This window comes from Lates calcarifer, linkage group LG4 (assembly GCF_001640805.2).
Source record: "Lates calcarifer isolate ASB-BC8 linkage group LG4, TLL_Latcal_v3, whole genome shotgun sequence".
NCBI lineage: Eukaryota > Metazoa > Chordata > Actinopteri > Centropomidae > Lates > Lates calcarifer.
The window spans coordinates 21,200,042-21,224,614 of NC_066836.1; the positions used below are offsets into that span (position 1 = coordinate 21,200,042).

At 38.2% G+C, this 24,573-nt stretch overlaps 1 protein-coding gene across 5 annotated transcripts in view; it reads left to right on the forward strand.

Moving 5' to 3' along the window:
- LOC108896660 (solute carrier family 12 member 7) overlaps window positions 1–24,573 on the forward strand; it is a 28,647-nt gene that overhangs the window by 2,690 nt on the left and 1,384 nt on the right. The window contains exons 2-26 of one of the 5 annotated variants that reach the window (XM_018695882.2): window positions 5,232–5,323; window positions 5,433–5,564; window positions 10,394–10,540; window positions 12,349–12,403; window positions 13,027–13,157; window positions 13,255–13,373; window positions 13,457–13,561; window positions 14,822–15,033; window positions 15,242–15,406; window positions 15,596–15,694; window positions 15,900–15,957; window positions 16,295–16,469; window positions 17,369–17,487; window positions 17,638–17,736; window positions 17,858–17,977; window positions 18,467–18,571; window positions 18,991–19,159; window positions 19,655–19,850; window positions 20,086–20,255; window positions 20,383–20,514; window positions 20,686–20,793; window positions 21,198–21,299; window positions 22,840–23,009; window positions 23,517–23,531; window positions 23,831–23,964. In XM_018695882.2, the coding sequence (XP_018551398.1) occupies window positions 5,232–5,323; window positions 5,433–5,564; window positions 10,394–10,540; window positions 12,349–12,403; window positions 13,027–13,157; window positions 13,255–13,373; window positions 13,457–13,561; window positions 14,822–15,033; window positions 15,242–15,406; window positions 15,596–15,694; window positions 15,900–15,957; window positions 16,295–16,469; window positions 17,369–17,487; window positions 17,638–17,736; window positions 17,858–17,977; window positions 18,467–18,571; window positions 18,991–19,159; window positions 19,655–19,850; window positions 20,086–20,255; window positions 20,383–20,514; window positions 20,686–20,793; window positions 21,198–21,299; window positions 22,840–23,009; window positions 23,517–23,531; window positions 23,831–23,964 (3,129 nt within the window). The remainder of the gene's footprint in view (window positions 1–5,231; window positions 5,324–5,432; window positions 5,565–10,393; window positions 10,541–12,348; window positions 12,404–13,026; window positions 13,158–13,254; window positions 13,374–13,456; window positions 13,562–14,821; window positions 15,034–15,241; window positions 15,407–15,595; window positions 15,695–15,899; window positions 15,958–16,294; window positions 16,470–17,368; window positions 17,488–17,637; window positions 17,737–17,857; window positions 17,978–18,466; window positions 18,572–18,990; window positions 19,160–19,654; window positions 19,851–20,085; window positions 20,256–20,382; window positions 20,515–20,685; window positions 20,794–21,197; window positions 21,300–22,839; window positions 23,010–23,516; window positions 23,532–23,830; window positions 23,965–24,573) is intronic. The other 4 variants (XM_051070172.1, XM_018695883.2, XM_018695884.2 and 1 more) reach the window with 4 other exon arrangements.

Here is a 24,573-nt window from a genome sequence, read left to right on the forward strand (position 1 = left end):
TGGAGGTTGAATTACCCTAAAAGCTTGCGTTTACCGGTGGGCAGACTGACATGCTTTAGCATCTGACGTAATCTCACACGACACAGCGTGTTCACTAGCCAAGTGGCTGCACCTATTAAATTCCACTCTGCAAAAACCACTGAGCATCAATCCTAAAACCTTCAACAGCTTAAGGTTTTATTGACAGTTCCCGCTAAGCAGGAGGCTATGGTCCATTTTGTGGACCACATCAGTTTTCCCTGGTCATCTGTACGCTTATCTCAGTTTGAATGTAAGGTTATTCAGTGAGTTATTCTGATGTTCAAAGCTCAGAAAAGTTTGATAGCCAATATGAGGTGTTTCACTCCACAACTGAATCTCCTCAAAACACATTGGTACCTGTGTGGACATGTACTCGTGTAGTCAGGGCATCAAGGATTGCTGCTGTGGTATTTGATGATGCTGCCACTGGGTAATGTTTAATCCTGGAAAACTGAGATTCATCTGGAATTTCTTCTGAGTGGTAACTCAAATCAAAGGAAACATTATACAAAAGTTCTAACAGTAAAGCATGCAAAAAATACCACATGAAACAACCTCAGAAAAACTGGCTTTTGTGAATGTAAAGGATTTTTCATACAGCTGTCTCAGTTGATGGTTAACTTACACTTTGAATGTTCTGCTCTGTCTGCTTGATGTTAAAGGGCTGCTTTGATTTAGTATTACTAAAGAGGAGGTGGAGGTGGAGCATTTACAAGACAATGTAGGTCCTGCAGTTCCCATAATGCAACTCAGTAGGATGTTTTGTTAAATCCTCCCAGCCTAGTATCTTTCAATCACCACACCCCCTGTTAATATAAATATTTGACAAAATGCTAGATTTTGTCAAATATTTAATGTCCAAGTTAACACAGATGACACCATTCAAATTGTTCATGACAAGTCAACTGAATATGATGTGTCCCATTCAATTTTTCCCCATTCTAAATAAATCCTGCAAAACCATGCTATCTCACTGTGAACTAAGGACTTTAATGAACTGCAGTACAGTGATACATACTTTATGTCTGTCTTTATAAAAGCAGAAGTCACACAACATGCAGTGCTCAAAAGGTCACACACCCATCTACACAGTGCTGATTAGGCAAGATGTCATCTGTATAAACAATAACATACCATCATTTTCCAAAGCAGTATCCTGTAACCGATGTCATGTTTCATATTGTCCCACATTCTGCTTGTAATGTAGAATTACTCCTTTGGCTAGGTTTTCAAGTTTTTTTCAAGGAGTGTTTATTTATTTTAGAGTTTATAGCATTTATCATCTTGGACTGTAATAGCTGTGCCACACTCAGAACAAGTCCACCACCCTAAACAACCCTACAGATGTTTGTCCCTACCCCCTGATATGACCCAAATGAGCATTTCCTCAGTTAGCACCCCTATAGCAGCAGGAGATATGCCACAGATAAACTGACAAAAATCACTGCTGAAAATATAAATAACTAACCCTTTTATGATGTGACAATGGTACAGTACTCGCATTTGGTTAGATTTCTAATTACACTGAGTAATGTGATCAGTGAGACAAGCTTCCAAAAGCCTGGGCAAAATTGACACTACATTGATTTATTGTTAAACAGTTAAATTCCTAGATAATCAGGTTCCTTCCCCTTAGCATCTAACACTGAACACCTCTAACAACTGTAAAGCAGAAAAGGACGTTAATCATCATATATAGCATTGTTTCCAGATGGGGTGGGTTTACTGACAATAAAAGCTCTTCTCCTGTGCAGTGATTTAAAAGGAAGTTTATTTTTAGTTAAGTCCCTTGTGACATTCTGTTTTGTTAGATTGTCACTGTTCTTCTGTTAGACGCATTATACACCATAACATACTTCCACAGCTCAAAATGGCATCAGTAAAATTTTTCTTACTTCAATACCCAGAAGTCCAGTAAGGTGTCCTTTGTTAATAGACAGATCATGTGCACCAACTCAACTGGTCTTTCATGCTCTGTACAAAATGAAATCAAAAGAACACGGGGGATAAATATTAACCTTTTGCGACTCAGCTTTCTTTAAAGGGGAAACACCATCATTGCTGTTTAGCAAACAGCTAGGATGTTACTTTTAAGTTAGATGTATTATTTAATGTGGGAAGAGACATGTCTATGCACAGCTCTCATCTGGACAAGTAGGATCACTCTACAGGATTTAAAATAAGAGGGAAAATTCAATGATTACATACACATCAGTCAAGTTCTGCAATTACACATGTTAACAATGTAGTGTCATGTTATTCAAGTCTGCATTGTACATTTTGTGATGCACTTGATGAACTAAGCCAACATGACTCTGTGCTGTTATACATGGACGAATATGGACATCTGCTGGTTAACATGATTACTGCATGAGCAGCTTTGTGAAATTTTTGATTTTGTGTAAGCAGATGAAAAAAACGAGTGACTGCTGAAAGAGGTGCTCACACTGTTAAAGCCTATCCCAGGAGATTTTTGGTGTCACCTTAGAGATTTGTGTTTAAAATACTTTTTTCATATTTTACTCTAAATAATTCCAACAGGATCAGCAAGAAACTTAAGCTTAGATCAGCATTAGAATTTGTTAATGTAAAGTTATGGTTAGGTAATTTGGATTGAAGGTCAAGGAAAGTGTTAGGGAATGCATGTTCAGCAAAGGTCATCACACACACAATAATACATATTTGTATGTTGGTCTGAGTTCAAAAGACAGCTCAGCAGTACTGTAAAATTGTTACAAGGGACCATGCTAAAGGACTCTGTGTGTGTGTGTGTGTGTGTGTGTGTGTGTGTGTGTGTGTGTGTGTTAGTGTCAGAATGCGCATGTCCATTGTTATGAAATTTTTTGTGTATATGACCTTCAGTTCTTTGTGCCGGCAGTCAGCAAACAATTGACTACAGGGTTAATAGCAGTTAGCTTGTGTATAATTACTGTGTTGCTGTTGTTTTCACACCATGTCCTGCCTCCTAGTGGTTTTATATCACTATGGTGAATATATATTTAGGTAAATATATAATTTTCCTGTGAGTTATGAAATGTGCCTTCATGTGACACAAGTTGGGTTTCCATCCTCCTGGTTTTACGAACATTAAAAAATGGAGCAGAAATGCAGAAAACCCGCCTAAATTCTCAATATATTCCAAAAAAGATTTGGTTGGCTGAAATGAGAAGTAGGTGTACTGATAAAACTAAAATGCAGCAAAGTTGGGTGATAAAGAGACTCTAATGTCAATCAAATAAATACATGAAACAAACATAAATGTCGTATTTCCATCCTGTTTTCTACATTGTTTTTCATTGTTTGAGATTTGACTGGCACTCTCTTAGTTATGCTCTCTTGCCCTCCTCTTCCCAGATGGTATTGCAGTACCTGACTGGAATATTAGAGACATTTATCTCTCCAAACCAGCTCCTAATGTTAATTCTTTTTTATTCAAAGTCATCACATTTAGATGGAAATGTAACTGCTAATATGGCCGAGCTAACATTGCCCAGGTATTTGTTTTTTTCTGCTGTATCACCAGAATGTTCTGATGTATAGGTCAGGCCACAGTCATATATTCATTTGAAAACATCCACCTCCCTCTATCAGAGAAAACAGTGCATTCTGATGACCTGCCTGGTGACAGGTGTGTCTGAATGTGCAGATGTACTCATGTCATGCTGTATTACAAGCTGTGAGATAGTGTGTTGAGACACTATGAGTAAATAGCTATCCATTTCCCATGAAAAGTAAGGTGTTGTTCTACTTTGCTTTTACCAGCGTTCAATCTCTTATGAAATTCAATTGCATCAGCAGCTTAGGATGAATACAAAGTAACTGCAGAATTCATTTAAGCAAACATTGATCACAGATCTAACACTGACCTTAACCTCTGCACACTGGGTATTATATTTTGTCAGAGCGATCCTTTCAGTTTGTTTAAAGGACAGATGATCTGACTCTGAGCTTTGACAGTGGTTTACCCACTGTAGGCATGAATGTAGTCAAAGCCAGCATACTCAAACAATATCCCCTGCTCATCATTGCATGCTACATTTTGTTACCATCTTCATCATGTCATGTGCAACCACAGTACAGTGTTTTTCTTATCTTCCCTTCAGTGATATCTGACCCACTGTTAGGCCTTGGGTTCTTGAGTTCTTCAAGCTAATAAAGATGAGCACAACACAACAGTGTGATGTAGTGTGATAATGCGCCATATCTAATGGCCTGAGACCACTGCATGACAACCAGGGGCTAGGCTAACCAATCTGAGAGGCAGCTTGAACGGCACGTCTTGATGTCACTCAATGTTTCTCTGTTTTTTTAAGAGTGTGCAAGAGCTGATTTTAGCAAGGCTAAATTGTGGGCATAACCTTAAAATGTCTGCCAAAAACTGAAAGCTTTGTCCTTTGATTGTCCAGAAACAGTGCTGGATCCTCTTATCCTAAAGTATTAGAAGAAGCATATTCTGTCACTCAGGTCCCACTGGTCCTGAATCTCATGCTGCTTTTATACAAAGAAAAACAAAACATCTTAAATAAGACTAACACAGGTAAGTTACTTGATATCTTCTGACAGTAGCCACGTGAATTTTCCACAGTCACAAGAACCTTTTGCTGACATAGGCTGTACATAAAAATGTATACACAGTCTATGGTAGCTAACAAGAAGTAAAGTGTCCTGTGTCCAACAATACCTGTTACAAAGTAAGCCATTAAGGTAAAATCAAAACACTGTTGCCCGTTTTGATAATGTTGCTAACATTATCCAGGTTCCTTACATTCAATATTCTGTTCTACATCATGACATTTTTTTATTCAGTAAAAATTGTGTTTATGTGTTTTAATGACAATTGTAAAGTTAGCTTCACAGGACATACTGCTTCATAGTTCTCTTCTCATACTTCTCTTATTTTTAGCTAATGCCAGACTATGACACAGACTCTACACTTTGTTGATCTTTCTAAACCTCCCAAAAAACATGACAAAGCCCTGTTTTGTTTTTTTTCTACAAAACCATCTTTGTGCTGAAAGTATACTACCCAGACACTGGGGAAAATTCTGTGTTTTAAGCCTGCCTTTTTGGCACTTTCTTAACAGTAATTACAACTAGCACTGCTGCAACTGTTTCAGATACTACACAAAAACAGTACCCATTACCTTCATGCAGCTCTATTAGAAGCATGTGTCTTACAGTATGCGTGTTTTTCCTGTGTATCTCACTAGGAGATGACAGTCAGAGAGAGTCCAGGCCATTCATCAACCCAGATAATGATGGAGAACACTATTATGATGGCAAGAACATGGCCCTGTTTGAGGTAAGACTCCAGATGTACACTGTTGTACACTGAATGTTAAAACATTTCATGCACACATAAAAAAAATCCAGAATGATATTTGAATTCATTTGTCTCTGCCTCTCTACAGGAGGAAATGGACAGTACCCCAATGGTTTCATCTCTTCTCAACAAGCTGGCCAACTACACCAACTTGACCCAGGGTGTTCGTGAGCATGAGGAGGCAGAGAACGAGGATGGGGTCAGGAGGGTCACTGTCACGGTACACACTTTTATAAATACAAGTTTTGAGCCTACTCCTAGTAAGGACTTTCGGTTTTGATTTTTAGGCATCCTGTGTACCTCTGCTTTAGAAACCAATTCCTGCAGATTTTATAGTGTTTGAAGATTCTTAAGCCCTGAATATTAAGCCCTGTACTGTCATTTAACTCCTTAAGGCCTATTTACATATCTGCCTTTAATTGACAACGCAGCCTCAGCAGATGTACTGCATAGCATCATACCCTATGCTGTAGGCTGACTTGCACCTCCCTAGAAATGTAACTACAAGTCGTGGTGATGCAGACTGTAACAGCTGTGATTGGTGTACTTGTACTGACTCGTACACTTCACACCTCACACTCTCAGTTAGCAGACAAGCACAGAAAACTCACCCTTAAGGGATCCCATCTGCCTCAGTCAGTTCAATGATTGTACACACAATCTCCTTTAATAACTACTCTCTTTTCTGCATCACAGTAATTACAGTAAGAGCTAATTTATTAGGCTCAACTCAACACACTCTTTTCATGCCACATTTCTAACCCAAACCTTCTCCCTCATTCTAACTGTAACAAAAAGAGTGTAAAATGACATGTAAAAAGTTTAAAATGCATAGTGAAAGGTCTTGAAAGTGTACATTGCTCTTTTCCACTGTTGTTATATTGTCCTTGTTAAATGTGCATACCAGTATCACTCTCTGAACTCTAATTGCTTTTGTCTAACTGCTTTTGTTTAAATATCAACACTTGTCTCTAAATTAATGCAGTGTTTCTATAAAAAATGAACTGCATGGGAAAGGATTATTATCTAGTCATTTTCAGGAATCAAAAATGCCTTGATGGTAAATGGCGGTGTATGACCTAGTATTTGTTGTATCATAAAGAATTTCTGCCTCTCAGTTTTGCAGTCTATCTTTAAATACAGTTTAAATAGAGTTACTGTAGACTTTGATCTTTGGGATATCATGAAGAGATAAAACAGTTTATAAACATATTGAAATAATGGACTTTATTGTGAGAAAGAGATTTACTATGAACTAATTAGTAGACTTTCAAGTTTTATTGCCTGTAGTACAAAAGACAGAAACTGCTAGCTCCTACAAGGAGCTCAAAGATATCTTGAGACTGTTCCTGTGTCATTGCTGTGTGTCAAATACTGTACTGTATGTGAGGACATGACTATTACCACTGAGAAAACATGAGGAACTTCTCTGTGATGGTTTCAGTTTTATCTGTAATTATTTTTAGTGCACTTTTATTTTTTATTTACCTTCTCTTCACTATAACTATTTTCTTGATACCTTTGCTGTCACGTCATTATTTTTAATTATTTTAATTGTACAATAACAGAGCAAATGTAGGTCTTTTAATACACACAGTTAGACAAGTTAGTATCTACATACTGATGTAGATACACTCTAAATATCCTAAGCTAAAAGTTATCACTTAAACTTTTCTTTTCAAATGCAATTTCTAATTTGAACAGAGCCAAAACAACTAATACTATACCGTATAACTTTCCAAATAAAGTTTGATGGCACAGTAGGTTTAAAATAAAGATTTGATCAAATCTTCACTGTATTTTCTTTGCACATTGTTGTCACTACAAGTGAATATTGTATTTCAAGATCACATATTCTGCTAGAAAACATATATTTGCTATTGAAAAATATTAAATACATTGGCAACATTTTACTGTTATGTTCAGTATCAACATTTGTGATACATATATATATATATATATATATATATATATATATATATATATATATATATATATATATATATATATATCAAGTACTTTAACGGTATTTCATCATCACATTAAGGCAAAACATAATGCAGTTGGCATTATGTTTTCTTCAAAATACATCATATGTAGGAGACAGGGTTGGGTCAGTGCATCAGAGACCGGATCTAAAAATTTCTAGACTGAATATGTCACAATGGCCCTTTTTCAGTCAAATAATGGACAACAGGTGGAGCCTTTGTAGCCCTCAGGTCCCCCATGATCCATTGTGTACCATTCTTTAATCAGGAGTTCAGCCAGTCCTTGTCAACTTAAAAAGTGTGAGCAAAACCAAAAAGAAAAGAAACTGCATGGTTTAGAAAAAGCCGAAATGCAATGTATTTTACTTTTTACTATCTATTTTAACTTTTTGCAGCTCCTCCATTGCAGTGGCCATCAACCTGCATGCTGTCCTCTTTTAATACACCTTAGTACAATTTTGTCACTTCTCCAGTTTGGAGACACTACATACTCAAAACCTGAAGTGGGTCACAGGGTAAGAGAAAGAGAGAGGGCAGAGGTAACTTGATGAAGCAAGTGAGAGATAAGACATTATGACCTTTAAAAATCTATCCAGATTCAGTCACTTGAGGTTCATGTGACACAAAAGCAGTGTGGGCTGCCCATTAAAAAATCCTAACATTCAGCAAATGCAGAATACATTAGCAGCTAACACTGAAAACTGTGTCTGTTATGCAGGACGCTGTCTTTGAACACCAGCTGGAGGTGGAGAGTGGAGGTGGTTCCTGGCGCCCCTACCCTCAGTCAGGTTGACAGGGTCAGATGATGTGAAACTGACACACAAAGAGAAAGACTGTGTGTGGATATGCACTTAAAGCCATGACATGACAAACTATTTCACAGTTTCTTTGTAACAGTCTGGAACCATAGGCAGAGTCTATAGTTTATGTCTGCAGTGATACTGTTAGTGAGTTAAGCATATTCCAAATATCAGCTGGTCTGTAAAATCTTTTATGTGTGGGAATGACTGGCACTGTCTCCATGTATCGTCGGTGTCAGTTTCCCCATGTCTCCAGTCTTTATGCTAATCTAAGCTAACCTGTTGTTGGTTGTAGCTTCACACTGAATAGACATATACATCATTTGGGTATTTTCTCCTCCTTTACTGCAGACTTATAAGTATTGAACCACCTGGACAGTAAAGGGCTGCAGCCAGGTCAAACACATAGTGTCTGCAGTTTACAACAGTATGGTTAAATATGCCGTGCTGTTCATTTTCAGAGCTTTTAGCCTACACAGTTTACATAGTGTTGGGCACAATGGAGTCTTAGTTACTTGTTACTTGACATTTTTATCCTCTCAGTCTGCCCCCCACCCATTCTCTGTAGATTTCCTGACAGTGAACACCCAGAGTCTTTGGTTGAAAGACAGTGGGACCTTGGATTGTTGCTCTGTGTAGAAGCATGATGATATTTTACTAACACCCGCCCCCTGAATGATAGCTGTGTTTTTTTCTTTAAGACTACACAGAGGGATATCTGAGGCATGAGTCTAAAAGGATCAAGACTGACAATGCAGCAAGAGTGAGGGGGAGTAAAACTGAGGCAAGAGGAGAAAGACAGAGTAACAAAGACAGGGAGAAAATGTGGGAGATTTGGAAATCCACATCAGGCACTTCGCAGCATTTAGGCAGACAACTGAGTACAGTGGAGAATGCCCAGGACAAAGTGTTTGTAACTAGAAAAATGGTAGGTACACTCTGGGTTTGGGGGAGGGAGGTAATAGAGGTAGATATGTGTGTGTGTGTTTATGCAGTGTGATGCATACTGTTGATATTGTAGAAGAAAGGGATGATGGTGATGACACTGTAGGAGCTTAAACACAATAATGATACTTTTCAACTAAAGCTGTTTTATAGATGATAGACAATACTTTACCTCAGCTACATTAAGGTAATACAGATATACATAATGCAATACATTTTTGGTTAACTTTGGTTTACTCTAAAGCTTTAACATTTTACAATAAAATGAGATAAAAGTAATTTTTCCACCATATTTGGTAGATATCTGATGTACTGTCTTTAAAATAACAATTTCAGTGTTGTTGATTTCTTTGATTTCTTCCACTGTGGATGTTTTTAGGTGCATTCAGTAAAACCAAACAAACACACAAACAAAATATCAACAATATTTTTCCCCAATCCTAATTAATACAATTTTGATCCTAATGCATTTCTGTCTAATCCAAATGGTAGAGGAAGCAACTCATAAGAACCACGGGTAATGCCACAAATGACAAGCCAACAGTTGCATTGTGTAAAAACTATTTGAAGGAAGTTTTGACAGCGCAGGTATATAATTTTATTTTACAATATTATATAACGTATATAACTACAATGAAGTGGAATTTAAAGCTTTTCTGTGGTGCTATCATTACACCTTTAAAATTCTGCATGTGCATGTGTTACTCACCATGTTTTATTTTATTATTATACCACATAACTTGGTTCACACTTTTCTACAAGTGTAATACAATATTCACCTGTCTTCATGTACATTCAGAGTGTCACTGGTAACTGTAATTATTCCTTCTGTCCATACTGGCTGTAAAGAGATTCCCCCCTAACAAGTTCAGAGAAGGTGACTGGGCAGCCAAATCTACAGCCCATGTTCTGTGTAACAAAAAATATCCATTTTAAAGTCTAGCTGAGGCTAATGCCTTAGCAGTCAGAGTTGATCAAATCAACTGGGTATCTTCCAAAGTTTTGGTCATCTTGGTGCAAAAGTTCCCACATAAAGAGAGCATTTTGCACTAAAAGGACTTTGGATGTATTTGATTTAAATGCAGCTGAAGCCTTGTATTAATTTTCGTCAAATTTTTGGATGCACTTTTGTGTATGTGTGTGTGTGTGTGTGTGTGTGTGCATCAAAATGTGGGATAAGACAGGACACATGCAGACTAGTTTTAATGTCATTTTGGGGTGTCTTTGGAAGCCCCTTTTCTTCCCTTCCTCTATCATCTTCCTCCCATCTTGATTCTCATTAGTATACACATGTATGTGTTTTTATCCATCCCCAGGTCCCCCAGATGGGAACCTTCATTGGAGTTTACCTGCCCTGCATGCAGAACATCCTGGGTGTGATTCTCTTTCTGCGTCTCACCTGGATCGTCGGCACAGCAGGAATCCTGGGATCCTTTGCCATTGTCTCCATGTGCTGCATCTGTGTGCGTAAATAATAAATCCAACAAGTATACATGCTGTCGTCCTGACAAAAGGAAGAACTGTAGGATATATTTCACATTAATGATACTGTGAATGATGTGAAGACAAACAAAGGGCTACTCTGTATCATTCTATAAATGCCTGAACTGAACAATGACATGTCTGAGGTTGAGTCTAAGATTTATGGCCTAGCAAACAAACTGGAGGCCAATCAATACACCCTCCTCTGAAATTGTGGTGTTGATTAATGACAACATTAATGTCCATGCCTGAGCTCAGAGGAGAGTCCTCAGAACAAGCAGAAAATTTGTGTCTTATTTACAACCCGATTCATACGTCAGTAGCTCCAGATGGCCAAACAGAGAACTGACTGTTTGAAATGTTTGAACTTAAATGCTCAGCACTCGTGATACAATGTGAACAGTCTGCACACAATACCCTTCTACAATATATGCACAGCCTGCCAGGCTCTGATGCTTTAGCCCAAAGAGATGACAGAGGGTAAAGATATGATGTTAGTAATGCTGTTTAGGCATTTTATTTGATGCTCCCTTTGTCCTAATTTGCTCTTATTCTGTTAACAGTTGTCACTTATCTTAGATTTAAATATTCATTCAAATCCTTTTTTGAAACTGTGAAGCACAATGAAACCCTAATTTTGCAATACCTCAATCATAATTCCCGCTCAAACCAAATTTTGAATTTTTATTAATTTATTTAAACAAAGTTTTTATACAACAACATTTAACATTGAAAAAAAATCAGTGGTCTCTCTTCTAACCCTTGGTCATAAAGTCAGAGCCTTTGTTAAAGGTAATGTTTTGTGGCAAAATACTCTTGTATTGGTGACTAAGGAAGTTTGAGGACTACTACGCAAGGCCTTGAACCCAAATCCTTTCCCCTATAGGCACATAATGTATTGTGATTAATGTAGTTGGGTTTTCTAACAAAGAACTGATGACCTGTAATATTCTTAAAGCTAAGATTATTTATCTGGATTATTTATCTTGTCTCATCTGGCCTTAAGGGTGTATTTATTTCCCCTTGGAGAAAAAAAATACAAACAGTAAACAAAATCCCATCAAACAGGATTCTTCAAAACTAACAACCAGTCCTATAGTTTTGAGGAATTGTGGGATAGATGATTGTGATTAAATTACATGGTCAGAGTTAGATATCTAATTTCCAATAAAGCCACTGAAATAAAGGAATAGGTAGTTTAAAATAATAATATATAGGCTTGGATGCATTGTGCTTTTTCCTGTAGGACAACACATTTCAATTCTATAATAATGTGGGACCTTTTTCTTTTGCATTTGGGAAGCAGTGTCAGTCCAGACTCTAAAAGGAGGACTTTGTGCACTTAAATGGTGCACTTGGCATGAGAATGACTGACTGACTTAATTTTCAAATGTGTCACCCAGTAAAACATATCTGAGTAGCAATCTTTTCCTCGTGTTAAGCCAACTATTTTCTCTTGTTTATGGTCTTTTGTTATATTATTATTTTTTTTTTTAAATATCTGTTGTGGTGTCAGTAACAATACTCAATTTATATACAAAAAAATCAAATGACTCCCAGCAATATATAGTAATGACTGATATTATTACACTTTAAAAGAGCAAAAGCATCACATGACTTTTGGAGCAAGCTTGAATACATCTGTGATAGCGTGAAAATGCAGTATATCATCTGAAACACAACCTTTTGAAACAGTATTATTCCTGCACATAAAATATAACAGAGCCTGCAACACTTTTGTTTTTCTTCCATACCAAACATAACGTCTGTCCTCTTTCTCTCCCTGCAGACCTTACTCACTGCCATATCAATGAGTGCCATAGCAACCAATGGAGTCGTCCCAGGTACAGTATGAAATGTTTCATTTATTATTTAACACAATGGCTTGCAACTGCAGCAGCAATTTTGGCAGGGATTCTCAACACTTAATTTGAAATGCCAGAGTTGTTATGTGGTGCATATATGATGGTGACTGCATCATGATGCAACAAATACACTGCAAATGAATAAAGACAAGCAATAGCAAATTGCAATAGCAAACACAGTTTACTCTCTACCCATATTTAATTCACAAGCAGTTTTTCTGTGGTGAACAGAAATAAAAGGACTTTGGTAATGTTTTATTTATGGTCTTCTCATTTCCTAAAACTTCTGTCAGGAAGTTGTTCAGCAAAAACTAGGAAATGTTCTGACACATTAAGCACACAGTCATTTATATGAGAATTTATGAAAGCACAAAGACATCTTAGTGTAGTTATATTATTATGTAGAGCAGTGGTTCTCAACTTGGGGTCATAAGATAAATCTGGGGGGACAAAAGACATTTGTGTGTATTCAGCTGACCGCTGTGCACTGACTAAAAGGCTTAAAAGGTTCATCTAAATCTCTGCAAACATTTGCAAAATAAAGTTTAGAAGCCAAGGAATGAATTTGGTAGTAGTCTAAATGGTATTCAATTTCTCTGAAGCCGGTGGCTCGTACTACATGATCTCCAGATCTTTGGGTCCTGAGTTTGGAGGAGCAGTGGGACTCTGTTTCTACCTGGGGACCACCTTCGCTGGATCCCTTTACATTCTGGGCACCATAGAGATTCTGCTGGTATGTTACTACTCTGACAGACTGGAGGACATCAGTGGTTACTTTGTTGCACATCAGTGACACATTCACTCTCTTTGTGCTGTCTCCCCACTGCCAGACATACATTATTCCAACAGCAACACTATTTGAGGAAGGTGCGGCAATGCCCAACAATATGCGTGTCTATGGCACATGCTGCTTGGTCCTCATGGCGCTGGTAGTGTTTGTAGGGGTTAAGTAAGTTTCCACACACGCACATAAACACGCACACGCCCATACACCTGCACACAAACTTAGTTGTGTTCCCCTCCTTTCTGCAGGTATGTGAACAAACTGGCTCTGGTGTTTCTGGCCTGTGTGATTCTATCAATCATGGCCACTTATGCAGGAGTCATCAAGACGCTCATCGAACCACCTGAGTTTAAGTGAGTAGCAGCCAAATAACCTCTGTGTGCCACAGAGAGGAATCTTTAGCCCTATTGCTAAATGTTTGAAAAATAAAGATGAAACTGGAAACACAGGCCTGTTGGGATACATAGTGTGATGCTCCTGTTACAAGAATATTAACTGAAAATATTAACATGTTTGTCTCTAAAATGACAAAAAACATCCCTTTTTGAATTTAAAAAAAGTAAAATGTATTTTGTTTTTAATATTGAGAGTATAAAGGTCTGTGGAGACACATCAGAAGTGTTTCTTTTGCCATTCAAACCTAGGAGACAGTCTTTTTGTATTTTTGATTGGCAGCTAAGCCAGTTAGGGCAAGGACACACTATGTTAACAAACTTGTGTTGGTGACTGTTGTGCTCATGGGAGAGGTTTGTCCTCAGGGTTTTCTGCCAGAAAGCCTCTGAAAATAACAACAAGAAAAAAAGCTAATAATATGATAACTGAGTCAAAAAATTAAACAGGACATGAAACCCAGTCTCCTGGGAGAAAGTTCTGTGTTTGACCCACTGATCACCTCAACCTCCTCCATATGTGGGCTTTCTCACACTTTACACTACCTAACCTGATCTCCCACTGATTGTTGCTTACAAGTTACGCACAGACAGCACTGTGTTAGCAGTGATATTAAAGAATGAGGTTCATTTAACATCTAAAATGATCAGTGATGACATTAGCTTCAGCCAACCAGCTAATTAGGTCTCAAGCATGCAGGCTGATGTTAGCAGTGCGATTTTCCCTGCTGGAAGTCTGTTTGGTAGATTTTCAACAGGCTGAGGGGAAAGACAAATGTTTTGGTTTTGTTGTTTGTTACAGACAGAGAATGAACAACCCTCTCACTGCTTAATGAACAGATGAAGGGGATACAATTATGAAAAAAAATAAATAAAGAAATTTGAATTTCTGCCTCAAACTCAGTGGTACAGGTTTCATCAAGAGGGCAAAGGACACCTGAGATACAGAAGATGATCCATACACAACAGCATGAAGCAAATTTAATCTAATCCAATGTTGAATGTGTAAAATGCTGCACAAATGGGATTCAAGCAGCACTTTAATCATAAAAGCTGTTTGGTTAATTTAAAAATAAACTGTTCAAAAAATCCCAGCAAATATGCTTAGAGTGTATCAAAGCTAAAACAGTCGAAAGCATGTGTTTCTCTGCAAAACTAAGCTCCACAGCAGATACAGTAGCTCCCATCTAACCACACTACATCTCTCTCTCTCTCTCTCTTCAGGATCTGTTTGTTGGGGAACCGCACACTGAAGAATGAAAAGTTTGAAACATGTGCGAAGACGAAGGTAGTGAAAAACATCACTGTGACCACTGACCTCTGGCCCCTGTTCTGTGACAGCGAATATCCCAATGCCACCTGCAAAGAGTACTTCATCTCAAACAACCTGACAGAAATACAGGCCATACCTGGGCTTCTGAGTGGAGTTATCAAAGGTGAGAAGGAAGCCAGGAAGGACTGCTGAGCCAAAATTCAGTGGGATATCCTCCTGTGCCACCCTCAGGCTAAATGATCAACTTTGCACACAAGGAACTGAAAGCTAATGGCTACATTTCCATGAAGTTTTTAGAGAAGTTGCAATGGAATGAATCATACCATATTCTTCAAGCTGATGATGCTTTCCTGGGTCTGTATTTCTATCAGACAACCTGTGGGGCAACTATGGTCCAGCTGGTACATTGATAGAGAAGGAAAGCCAGCCTTCAGCACCAGTCAAGGAAACGACCACAGACATCTCACCATATGTCTTCAATGACATCACCACCTTCTTCACTCTACTGGTGGGAATATACTTCCCCTCTGTCACAGGTAAATGTTACAATACAGCTCCCCTGTGAAAGAGCAAAAAGACATTAATGTGTCAGGAATCTAAATGATATTGAATAAGTACACTGACATAGATTAAGAGGTTTTATGTGCTAGATCAAAAAATACCTTGTGCGCGGCTGCAATTCTTACTGTATGTGTGTTTGTGTCTGTGTATGTGCTTTATTTCAGGTATAATGGCTGGTTCTAATAGGTCAGGTGATCTCAGAGATGCCCAGAGGTCGATCCCAATAGGAACCATAATGGCTATTCTCACCACCTCTTTCATCTGTATCCTCTAGAATCTCTCACAGTGTCTGTTTGTGTGTTAGTTAGTGTTCAGTATATCTAGATACAGTATACATTAATTTCTGTGTGCTCACACACAAGCATATATTTGCTTGTATGTAAGTTTGTGATTAAGATAGCATGACTGTGATCAGGCTGTTTCTGGAAATGAAATGCAAAGTGCAGGTTCTTCCATCTTAACTGACAGACATCTCCTGTGTGGTCTTGTTTGGAGCCTGTATTGAAGGAGTGGTACTGAGAGACAAGTAAGTGTCTTTTAAATTGACTTCCCACTCATTGTAACCCAGAGGAGAAATAAATGGTGGCAAACTAATATTTTACAGGTTATTGTTGGTGTCACAGAGTGTTTAACTAGTTATTTTTACAGACAGAATAATTGGTGTTTAACATGAAACCTGACACCAGGATATATAAAGTAAATCAAAGTGGAATGTACTTTCATTGTTCAGTTTATTGAGTTCTTAAAAAGGTTCAGTTCCAGCCATTTTTTGCATATAGAGCCAGAACAAGGTCTCTTTGATTATTATAATACTGTATAGACACACATCTAGTGAACTGTTTATATGTTTGTGGCTGTTCCAGGTTTGGTTACTCAGTAAAGAAGAACCCTGTGATTGGTATTCTGGCCTGGCCATCACCCTGGGTGATTGTGATTGGCTCCTTCTTCTCCTGCTGTGGGGCGGGGCTTCAGAGCCTCACTGGTGCCCCCCGGCTGCTGCAGGCCATTGCTCGCGATGGCATCATCCCATTTTTACAGGTCTGCATTACACAGATCTGTATTTTTGATGTGTTGCATTCCTGTGTGCTTTTACAATCAAGCATTACCCAAACACCAGATTCAAAACAATCAAATGATGGTCCTTGCATTTCTTCAAATGCCTCATGTCTTGTTTTGTGCATTGTAAGATTAAATTAGCACATTCTGATCAACATGAGGCTGAGGCAGTAACATGTCCAAAGGTTTTGCCCACTTTTATTCCCCAGACTTCTTAGATGGAGGGAGCAGTTCACTTCTGCCTCAGTATAGTAATTTACATCCATCCAAAGCCAATGGCTGATGATAACTCAAGACAATGATTTCAACTTGGGACAATTTCCAGCCGCTACACAGTGAAAGTGGGGCAGCTAATATTTGAATATTTGAAAAAGGGACCTGTGGAGTTTTACATCCAGTCTTTCTCACCAAAACACAGTGAGCTTCACACAAGAGTCACACATGCCAACAGATTTGTTAAGTGGAATGCATGAGTAATTTGTGGCATTCACTAATTTTCTTCTAATTTTCTCTGTGAATATAATCCACGAATGTTGGATGAGTCATGAACAGCGTTCTCCACTTATTCGACTTATAATCATAATACTCACTAGATTATCATCATTATTGCCAATGTATACATATTTTATGATTTTATTGGTGTATTTTGTACAATAGTGTATAGCATTACAATAACTCATAACTCAAAGATCCTCTCACTGTGCACTGTGTCAGGAACCTTACGCAGGTTGCTGTCCAGTATCAACCCATGTTCCATCAACAGTGTAACATCACCTGTTGCTGATCTCTTATCTAGTATCTCTGTGTCTGTCAGGTGCCCTTTATTTATTTATTTATTTAATTTAGCTCTGACTTTCTTCCTCTGAATCTGTCATTTTCAGGTCTTTGGCCATGGGAAGTCGAATGGTGAGCCCACATGGGCTCTGTTGCTGACAGTTGGGATCTGTGAGATAGGAATCCTCATTGCTTCTCTGGATGCTGTGGCCCCCATCCTCTCCATGTACATTATTGAAGACTGCAGAAAATACAAGAAACTGTTTTGCTTTCTGTGCCTCATGTTAATTTTACATTTTCTAGTCAGTTCTAGTCACCTATAAATCATGTGAATGTAACTTTAAAAAATGCATTTCTCTTTGGTGTGTCTACGCAGGTTCTTCCTCATGTGCTATCTTTTTGTCAACCTGGCCTGCGCTGTACAGACTTTGCTCCGTACCCCAAACTGGAGACCTCGCTTCAAGTTCTATCACTGGTAATAACTTTCAACTAAACTGTGTCCTCTAAACTCACATATTTTGGTCATTAAACTAAAACCAGTTTGTGTATGTGTGTGTGTGTGTGTGTGTGTGTGTGTGTGTGTGTGTATTCTGCAGGACTCTGTCCTTCTTAGGGATGAGTCTGTGTCTCTCCCTTATGTTTATCTGCTCCTGGTACTATGCCCTGGTTGCCATGGTGATAGCCGGATGTATCTACAAGTACATTGAGTACAGAGGGTGAGTCTAAGGGGTTTCAGGTCAAGAGATCAATTGCAAACTGCCTTAAACTCTCTATTACTGGTAGTATCCAAGAAACAACAGAAACAACCAGCATAACAACGTCACAGAATTAGGTAAAGTGTACCTTCACTGTCTTTACATTATTACTACACCATTGAAAATGAATGCTTTGAAAGCTGACTTAGTAATGTTGGTAGGGTGGCTGCTGACAATAACCACTACTAAAGACAAATTCCATCTTTGCCATTCCCTAACACATAAGAGATGAGATTCACTCATCTGGTTAACCACTCAGCCCCATGCCACATAACTGACATCCTCTGTTCATGAAAATATTTTTTCATAGCTCTGAGTCAAAGTAGATTTTTAAAATCTTGGTCAAGACAATCTGGTTATCTTATACTTTGTACATATGAATGCCTATTCTTTTCTTAAACATTTGGAAAAAGAAATGAAACTTCCTTACTTGGATCTTTTTGGTTGCAGGGCAGAGAAGGAGTGGGGAGATGGTATCCGAGGCCTGTCCTTAAATGCAGCACGCTACGCTCTCATCCGGCTGGAGGAAGTGCAACTACACACCAAAAACTGGAGGTGGGTATATATTCATTTCTTTCTTTTTTTTCTTTTTCTTTTTCCAAGCTATTTTAGGACATCAACTTGGATGTAGAAATTTGTGATGTGCTATTTTCACTATTTCTAACATTCTGTAGACACATAGTCGCAGCCTCATTGTCCTTATCAGTTAATTGATATTTAATTCATTATTTCTTTGATTAATCAAACTAACTTCAATTAACTTAAATCATTTGACAAATACATCAGTTTCACAGAATCCCAGAAGTATGTAAGACCATATTATATATATCCATATTACATTATTTTCACCCATACAATCTACTTCACATGGTAGTTGGGATTTATATAATCAGGTACTATAATCAGTTCAAATATTAATGCATATTTTACATTTTTCTTGTATTCTACTACTTACAGTTTTTCTCTGTCTTCAGGCCTCAGCTGTTGGTGTTGTGTAAGCTGGACTCAGACCTGGCAGTTAAACACCCTCGTCTCCTGTCGTTCACCACGCAGCTCAAAGCAGGGAAGGGACTGACCATTGTCTGTTCAGTCCTGGTGGGAACCTACATGACCCGGGGGAATGACGCCAAGACTGGAGAGCAGGTTTGTTCATTTGTTCAGTCATCGATGGACAACAGAATGTCAGTTTGCAATTGTACCTCATTGTGTTTACTTGTCTTTAACGTAACCAAAAAGTATTTCAAAAAATCAAGTCATCACTCTTGTAGATTGTACTTGTGAACTCTGAGAGAAAGTGAGTGTAATCTTGTTTGTCCTGTTCAATTTATAGTAGTATCAGTCAATATTAGTGTTAACTTGGACAAAAGAACATCACCGTTATGTGTGCAGTTCAGAAACAGTCTCAGTAGTTGTCCCGTATTTTACAAAAGATGGGTGTTGCTCCAGTTGTTTTTTTCCACTGTGTGCTTATTTAGTCCCACACCAAGGACCAGACTGGTCAGCATGATGACAACACTATAATGTGTTCTGTGTGTGGTGTGTTTAATACAATGTAATAAAATGTTCTCTAAAACTAAACCCTCACTTCTTCTCCCCTCTTCCATCCTCTTCCATCCCTGCTTCATTTGCTTCTCGTAGAACTTGAAAGCTGTCATGGCAGCAGAGCGAACTAAGGGTTTTTGCCATGTGGTGGTTTCGTCTAACCTGCGAGATGGTTTCTCCCTCCTCATCCAATCAGCAGGACTGGGAGGAATGAAACACAATGCCGTCCTGATGGCCTGGCCAGCGGGTTGGAAACAAGCCCGGGACTCTTCTGCGAGGAGGAATTTCATAGGTAAACTACACAGGAGCATGTGTGTGACAAAATGAAATCATTTATTTTCAGTTCATTCATTTAGTCTCATTCCTGGAATTCTGTTACTTTCCATGCAGTTCCACTTGTGCGGGGAAACAAGAAAGAATAAATCATGTAAATTTAATAAGTTGGCATATGAACTATATATATGAATTTTCTATATAAATTCCAGACATTTTACCCACATTTACCCCAAGTATTCCTCTCCTTCCAGAAACAGTGAGAGAGACAACAGCAGCGCATCAGGCTCTGCTGGTTGCTAAGAACATTGACCGCTTCCCTGATAACCACGAACGTCTGAAGAACGGATTCATCGATGTGTGGTGGATTGTACATGATGGTGGACTGCTTATGCTGCTGCCATTTTTACTTAGCCAGCACAAGGTAAGTGTGTTTTTGTTGTCCAAACTGTTAAGTTATTTATTGGGTTTTTTGCAAACTGAATTATAGGTAGTAACAAAGGAAACACATTTGGACTGTGTGTAGATTCAGTATCAATAATAATCTGTAGGTATGGAGGAAGTGCAAAATGCGGATCTTCACAGTGGCCCAGATGGATGACAATTCCATCCAGATGAAGAAAGATCTCCAGATGTTTCTCTACCATCTGCGACTGGATGCAGAGGTGGAGGTGGTGGAAATGGTGAGTCTGTCTGCAATTAGTCTGCATGTAGTCTTCTAATTCATCTTAAAATGTCATGATAGCTGAATGATGGCTTTAAACTACTCTTGACAAAAAACATCATCAAATCATATGACAATATTTTTGTTACTCTTGATACTGAGTTAACAAACGTTCTGCCTGTCTCTGTAGCATGACAGTGATATTTCAGCCTTCACCTATGAGAAGACGCTGATGATGGAGCAGAGATCTCAAATGCTCAAACAGATGCAGCTGTCTCGCACTGAGAGGGAGAGAGAGGTACAGTAACAAGTTTCACACTGTAAAAAAAGTTTGGTAAAACCTATAGGCTTAATTCTGTGACTGATAGTCCTTCAACACACATTATTAAGAATTATAAGGTAGTTGTGCACTAGTGTATACTATACATTTAGCATTTTATGACATTTTCTGATTTATGTAAAATGTAATTATGTGACGCACTTATGATGCCTAATTGTCAAAACAGACATTTCAAACAAAGACACATTTCAAACAGACCAGCACAATGCAAATTAAATTATGGCTGCAGTAGATATACAGTATCCAGCTATTCTCCACTCAAAGAGGAAGGTGTAGCATAACTCCTCATGGCCTTTTCCGCTGCTGTTGACCTTTGAACTCTCCCCCCCTGACCTTGTGTTGTGATTGGACATTGGGCTCAGATTCAGAGTATCACAGATGTATCGCGTGGCTCCATAAAGAGGAAGAAGTCATCAGGTGTTGATGCCCCACCCCTCAACACCCTGTGCATACCAGAGGATGAGGTAGCCATGGCAACCAAACAGCTTATAGTATTCAACCATGGTGCTAATGCTCCATTCATTTATCATGCCATCCATCCTCACCATCATAATCCTTTCATGACAACTGCAGTGCTTTAGACAGTGCTATCAACAGAAGCTGAAGTCAGGGATATAATGTTCAGCCTCACTGTTCATGTTTTGAGGATGGCACGGTCTTCATTTTAGCTTAGGGCTTGCTCATGGGTTTGTTGTCTTCACTGTGCTGTAGCTGTTGCCTGTGCAGAGACACGGAGACCAAAAGCTGCCACTAGAGGAAGACAAATTCTTCAACGAGTGCCTTTTAATGTGCACCAGAATTCCAGTAGTAGAGGTCTACATGAGATTCAACCTGAAAATCTGTCCTCCCTTCTCTTTAGGAATATTGATTATGGATTGGTCTTAACAAAGTAGAGAGCAAGGATGGATAAAAGTGTTAAAGCTCATCCTTATAGTTTATACAATAGCAGAAGGGTTTGCTTTGATTCCTGCAGGGTCTCCATCCTTTTGTTACTGGTTAGTAGTGTCTGAATGACTTAAGTTTGGTTTAGACTTGCTTTTCTTTCCCTCTTGTCTCTTACTGCAGAAATCTTTTACTGCAGTATTGCTTGTTTTTTTGCACCAGGCAACTGGATTACCAGATGTTAAATACTAGGTTAAAAAGAAGTATCCAGGTGAAAGCTCTTCACTACAGCCCTCCTCACCTAGAGTGAAGCTATAGCTTCTGTGTTTGAACTGCCTCTGTGACCTGTGGTTGTTGTATTGTAGTACCAGTACTACAAGTTATACTTGTAGCAGTCCTAGTAACTGGGTTGATATCTTGTTTTCAAGCACTTGCATGATTTATAAATTATATATAAGTATAAATTCAGTAAAAATGAGTAATAATTGTCTTTAGAAGCTGTATTTTCTACATTTTTCTTATGACAAACTCAAATGAACTTGTTTTCTCTTCATATCTTATGTCCTTCAGTGCTGATAAAATAGTGAAATAGAAATTACATAATAGGTAAATGTGTTAACAATAGAGTGGATTTCAATATCTAACTAGTACATTCTAACCAAAATCTGAATGGTGATGTGGCACATGCGAAATAAATTACTTTGTATCAGTAAGGGCAAACTGAAGTCTAAACATGGGTGACTTTATCATTTACCATTAACATATTGTGACAATTTGGTCAGACATCACAACAATGGACCAGGGCATTCATCTCTGCATTTGTGATCCTACAAAGACAACATGTGTGTTTGTATTCATTTCCACCCTATATTTACTTTCATCACCATTAAACTGCCTCTCACCTGACTGCTCTTAAAACATCCACAATGTCTCTTCATATATTTATGTCCCTCTCAGCTATACACTAATTTCTGCCTTAATAACATGTTAAAATGTCCAATATTGTAAAACCTGAGCTTCAGCTTTATATGTTTTGTTAATTAGAAAAATATCAGGATGATGAGACTAACATACTGAAAACAACCAAACTGTCTTTTTATCATCTGACCTGTTGTTTGTCAGGCCCAGTTGATCCATGACCGCAACACGGCCTCTCACTCTGCAACAAATGACAAAGCTGCAGGCGCCACACCAGATCGTGTCCATATGACCTGGACCAAAGACAAACTGGTCAGCGAGAGGAACAGACAAAGAGAAGGCATGGCAGTTAAAGACATGTTTAATATGAAACCGTAAGTAGATCCAGTTCACTTGTTAAACTTGTTAAAGATAGACTCCCCGATCTAATCTGTCTAACGTTAAATGGAAACAATAGGATTTATATTTGTTAAGGTGTATATTTTTTATTTATTGTGCATGTTTTTACTTTTGTCATTATTTCTGTTTTCTATGTTGTATGCATTCTCATATGCTGCTGCTATTCTGCATTTTGTGCGTAGATTTGATATTATGTCAATCAAAAGGCTGTGAATGGCTAAAAACTTACTGAATTGCTCCATTTTAGGAATTTTAGCACTTAAATGTTCACATCCTATATACATCTATTAGTGCACTCAGTGATGTTACTATTTGCTTGCATATTTGTAATGTAATTTGACAATACTGTTTGATGGTAGTGATCTTTTTCTAAAAATAACCTCTACAATCTAAACAAAATTCAGTGAAAGTTGTAATGCAGCAAAACAACAGTCTTTATTCTTGCATTAATGTTTGCTCTGTTTTCCACTCTCTTCATCTAGTGAGTGGGAGCATCTGTAAGTCACTTTATTTTTCACTTTTGGTGTGCATGTGCATGTGTATGACAATCATTGCTGTTGGTATGCTTGTGTGAAAATAGCTCACCAGTTCTGTTTGAATGAGTCAGTGATGAGATCATATAAAAGCTTCATGTGTCTGCTCTATTAGCCTACATGATCATTAGTTTCCTAATCTCTCAGACTGTGCTTCCTGCACATTCCCGCAATATCATGAAATGGTTTTCTGACTTGGACATAAGACATGGGAAGGATATTTTTCAGTCAGTGCTGTTATTAATGTCTCTGGTTTAATGTAGGAGCCAGTCCAATGTGCGCAGGATGCACACAGCTGTGAAGCTCAATGAGGCAGTCGCCAAGAAATCCCATGATTCACAGCTGGTCTTGCTCAACATGCCAGGCCCACCAAAGAACAAGAAAGGGGATGAGAACTGTATCCTTTTCCACATCACTCACTGTCAGTCAACCGATCAATAAAATGTTGGCATATTAAAGGAATATGTTAATATTATTATATTTGGGGAAATATGCTTATTTGCTTTGTTGCTGAGAGTCAGATGGTTAATTACTGTGCTCATAAGGTTGTGGTTGGCAGTTTTATTTACATATGGACAGTCATGCTAACCAGTTTCTCCCAGCTTCCAGTGTTAGTACTGCTAACTGGCCCCTGGCTGTAGCTTCATATTTACCACACAGCTATTACATATTGCTCCTCTCATAAAAACCTTGACAAGAAAGCAAATTGGCATATTAAATTTGACTTCTGTTAGACCAGTAATTTAAGGCACTGAAGCAGCATTAAGACCTGAACATTAGGAATTAAGATAAGTACAAAAATGTGACTGAACTGTTAACTTAATGGATAAAATATAAAAATACAAATTATTACACTGTATTTACTTGGATTCATGACCTCATTGTTTCTAAAATGATGGCAACAGCCCCGATTATAATATATTATATAATTGCAAAATTATTACTGTATTAATATGTAAGTACAATTTTTCTGTTATAGATGGCCGAGGTGGAGCTAGCTAAATTT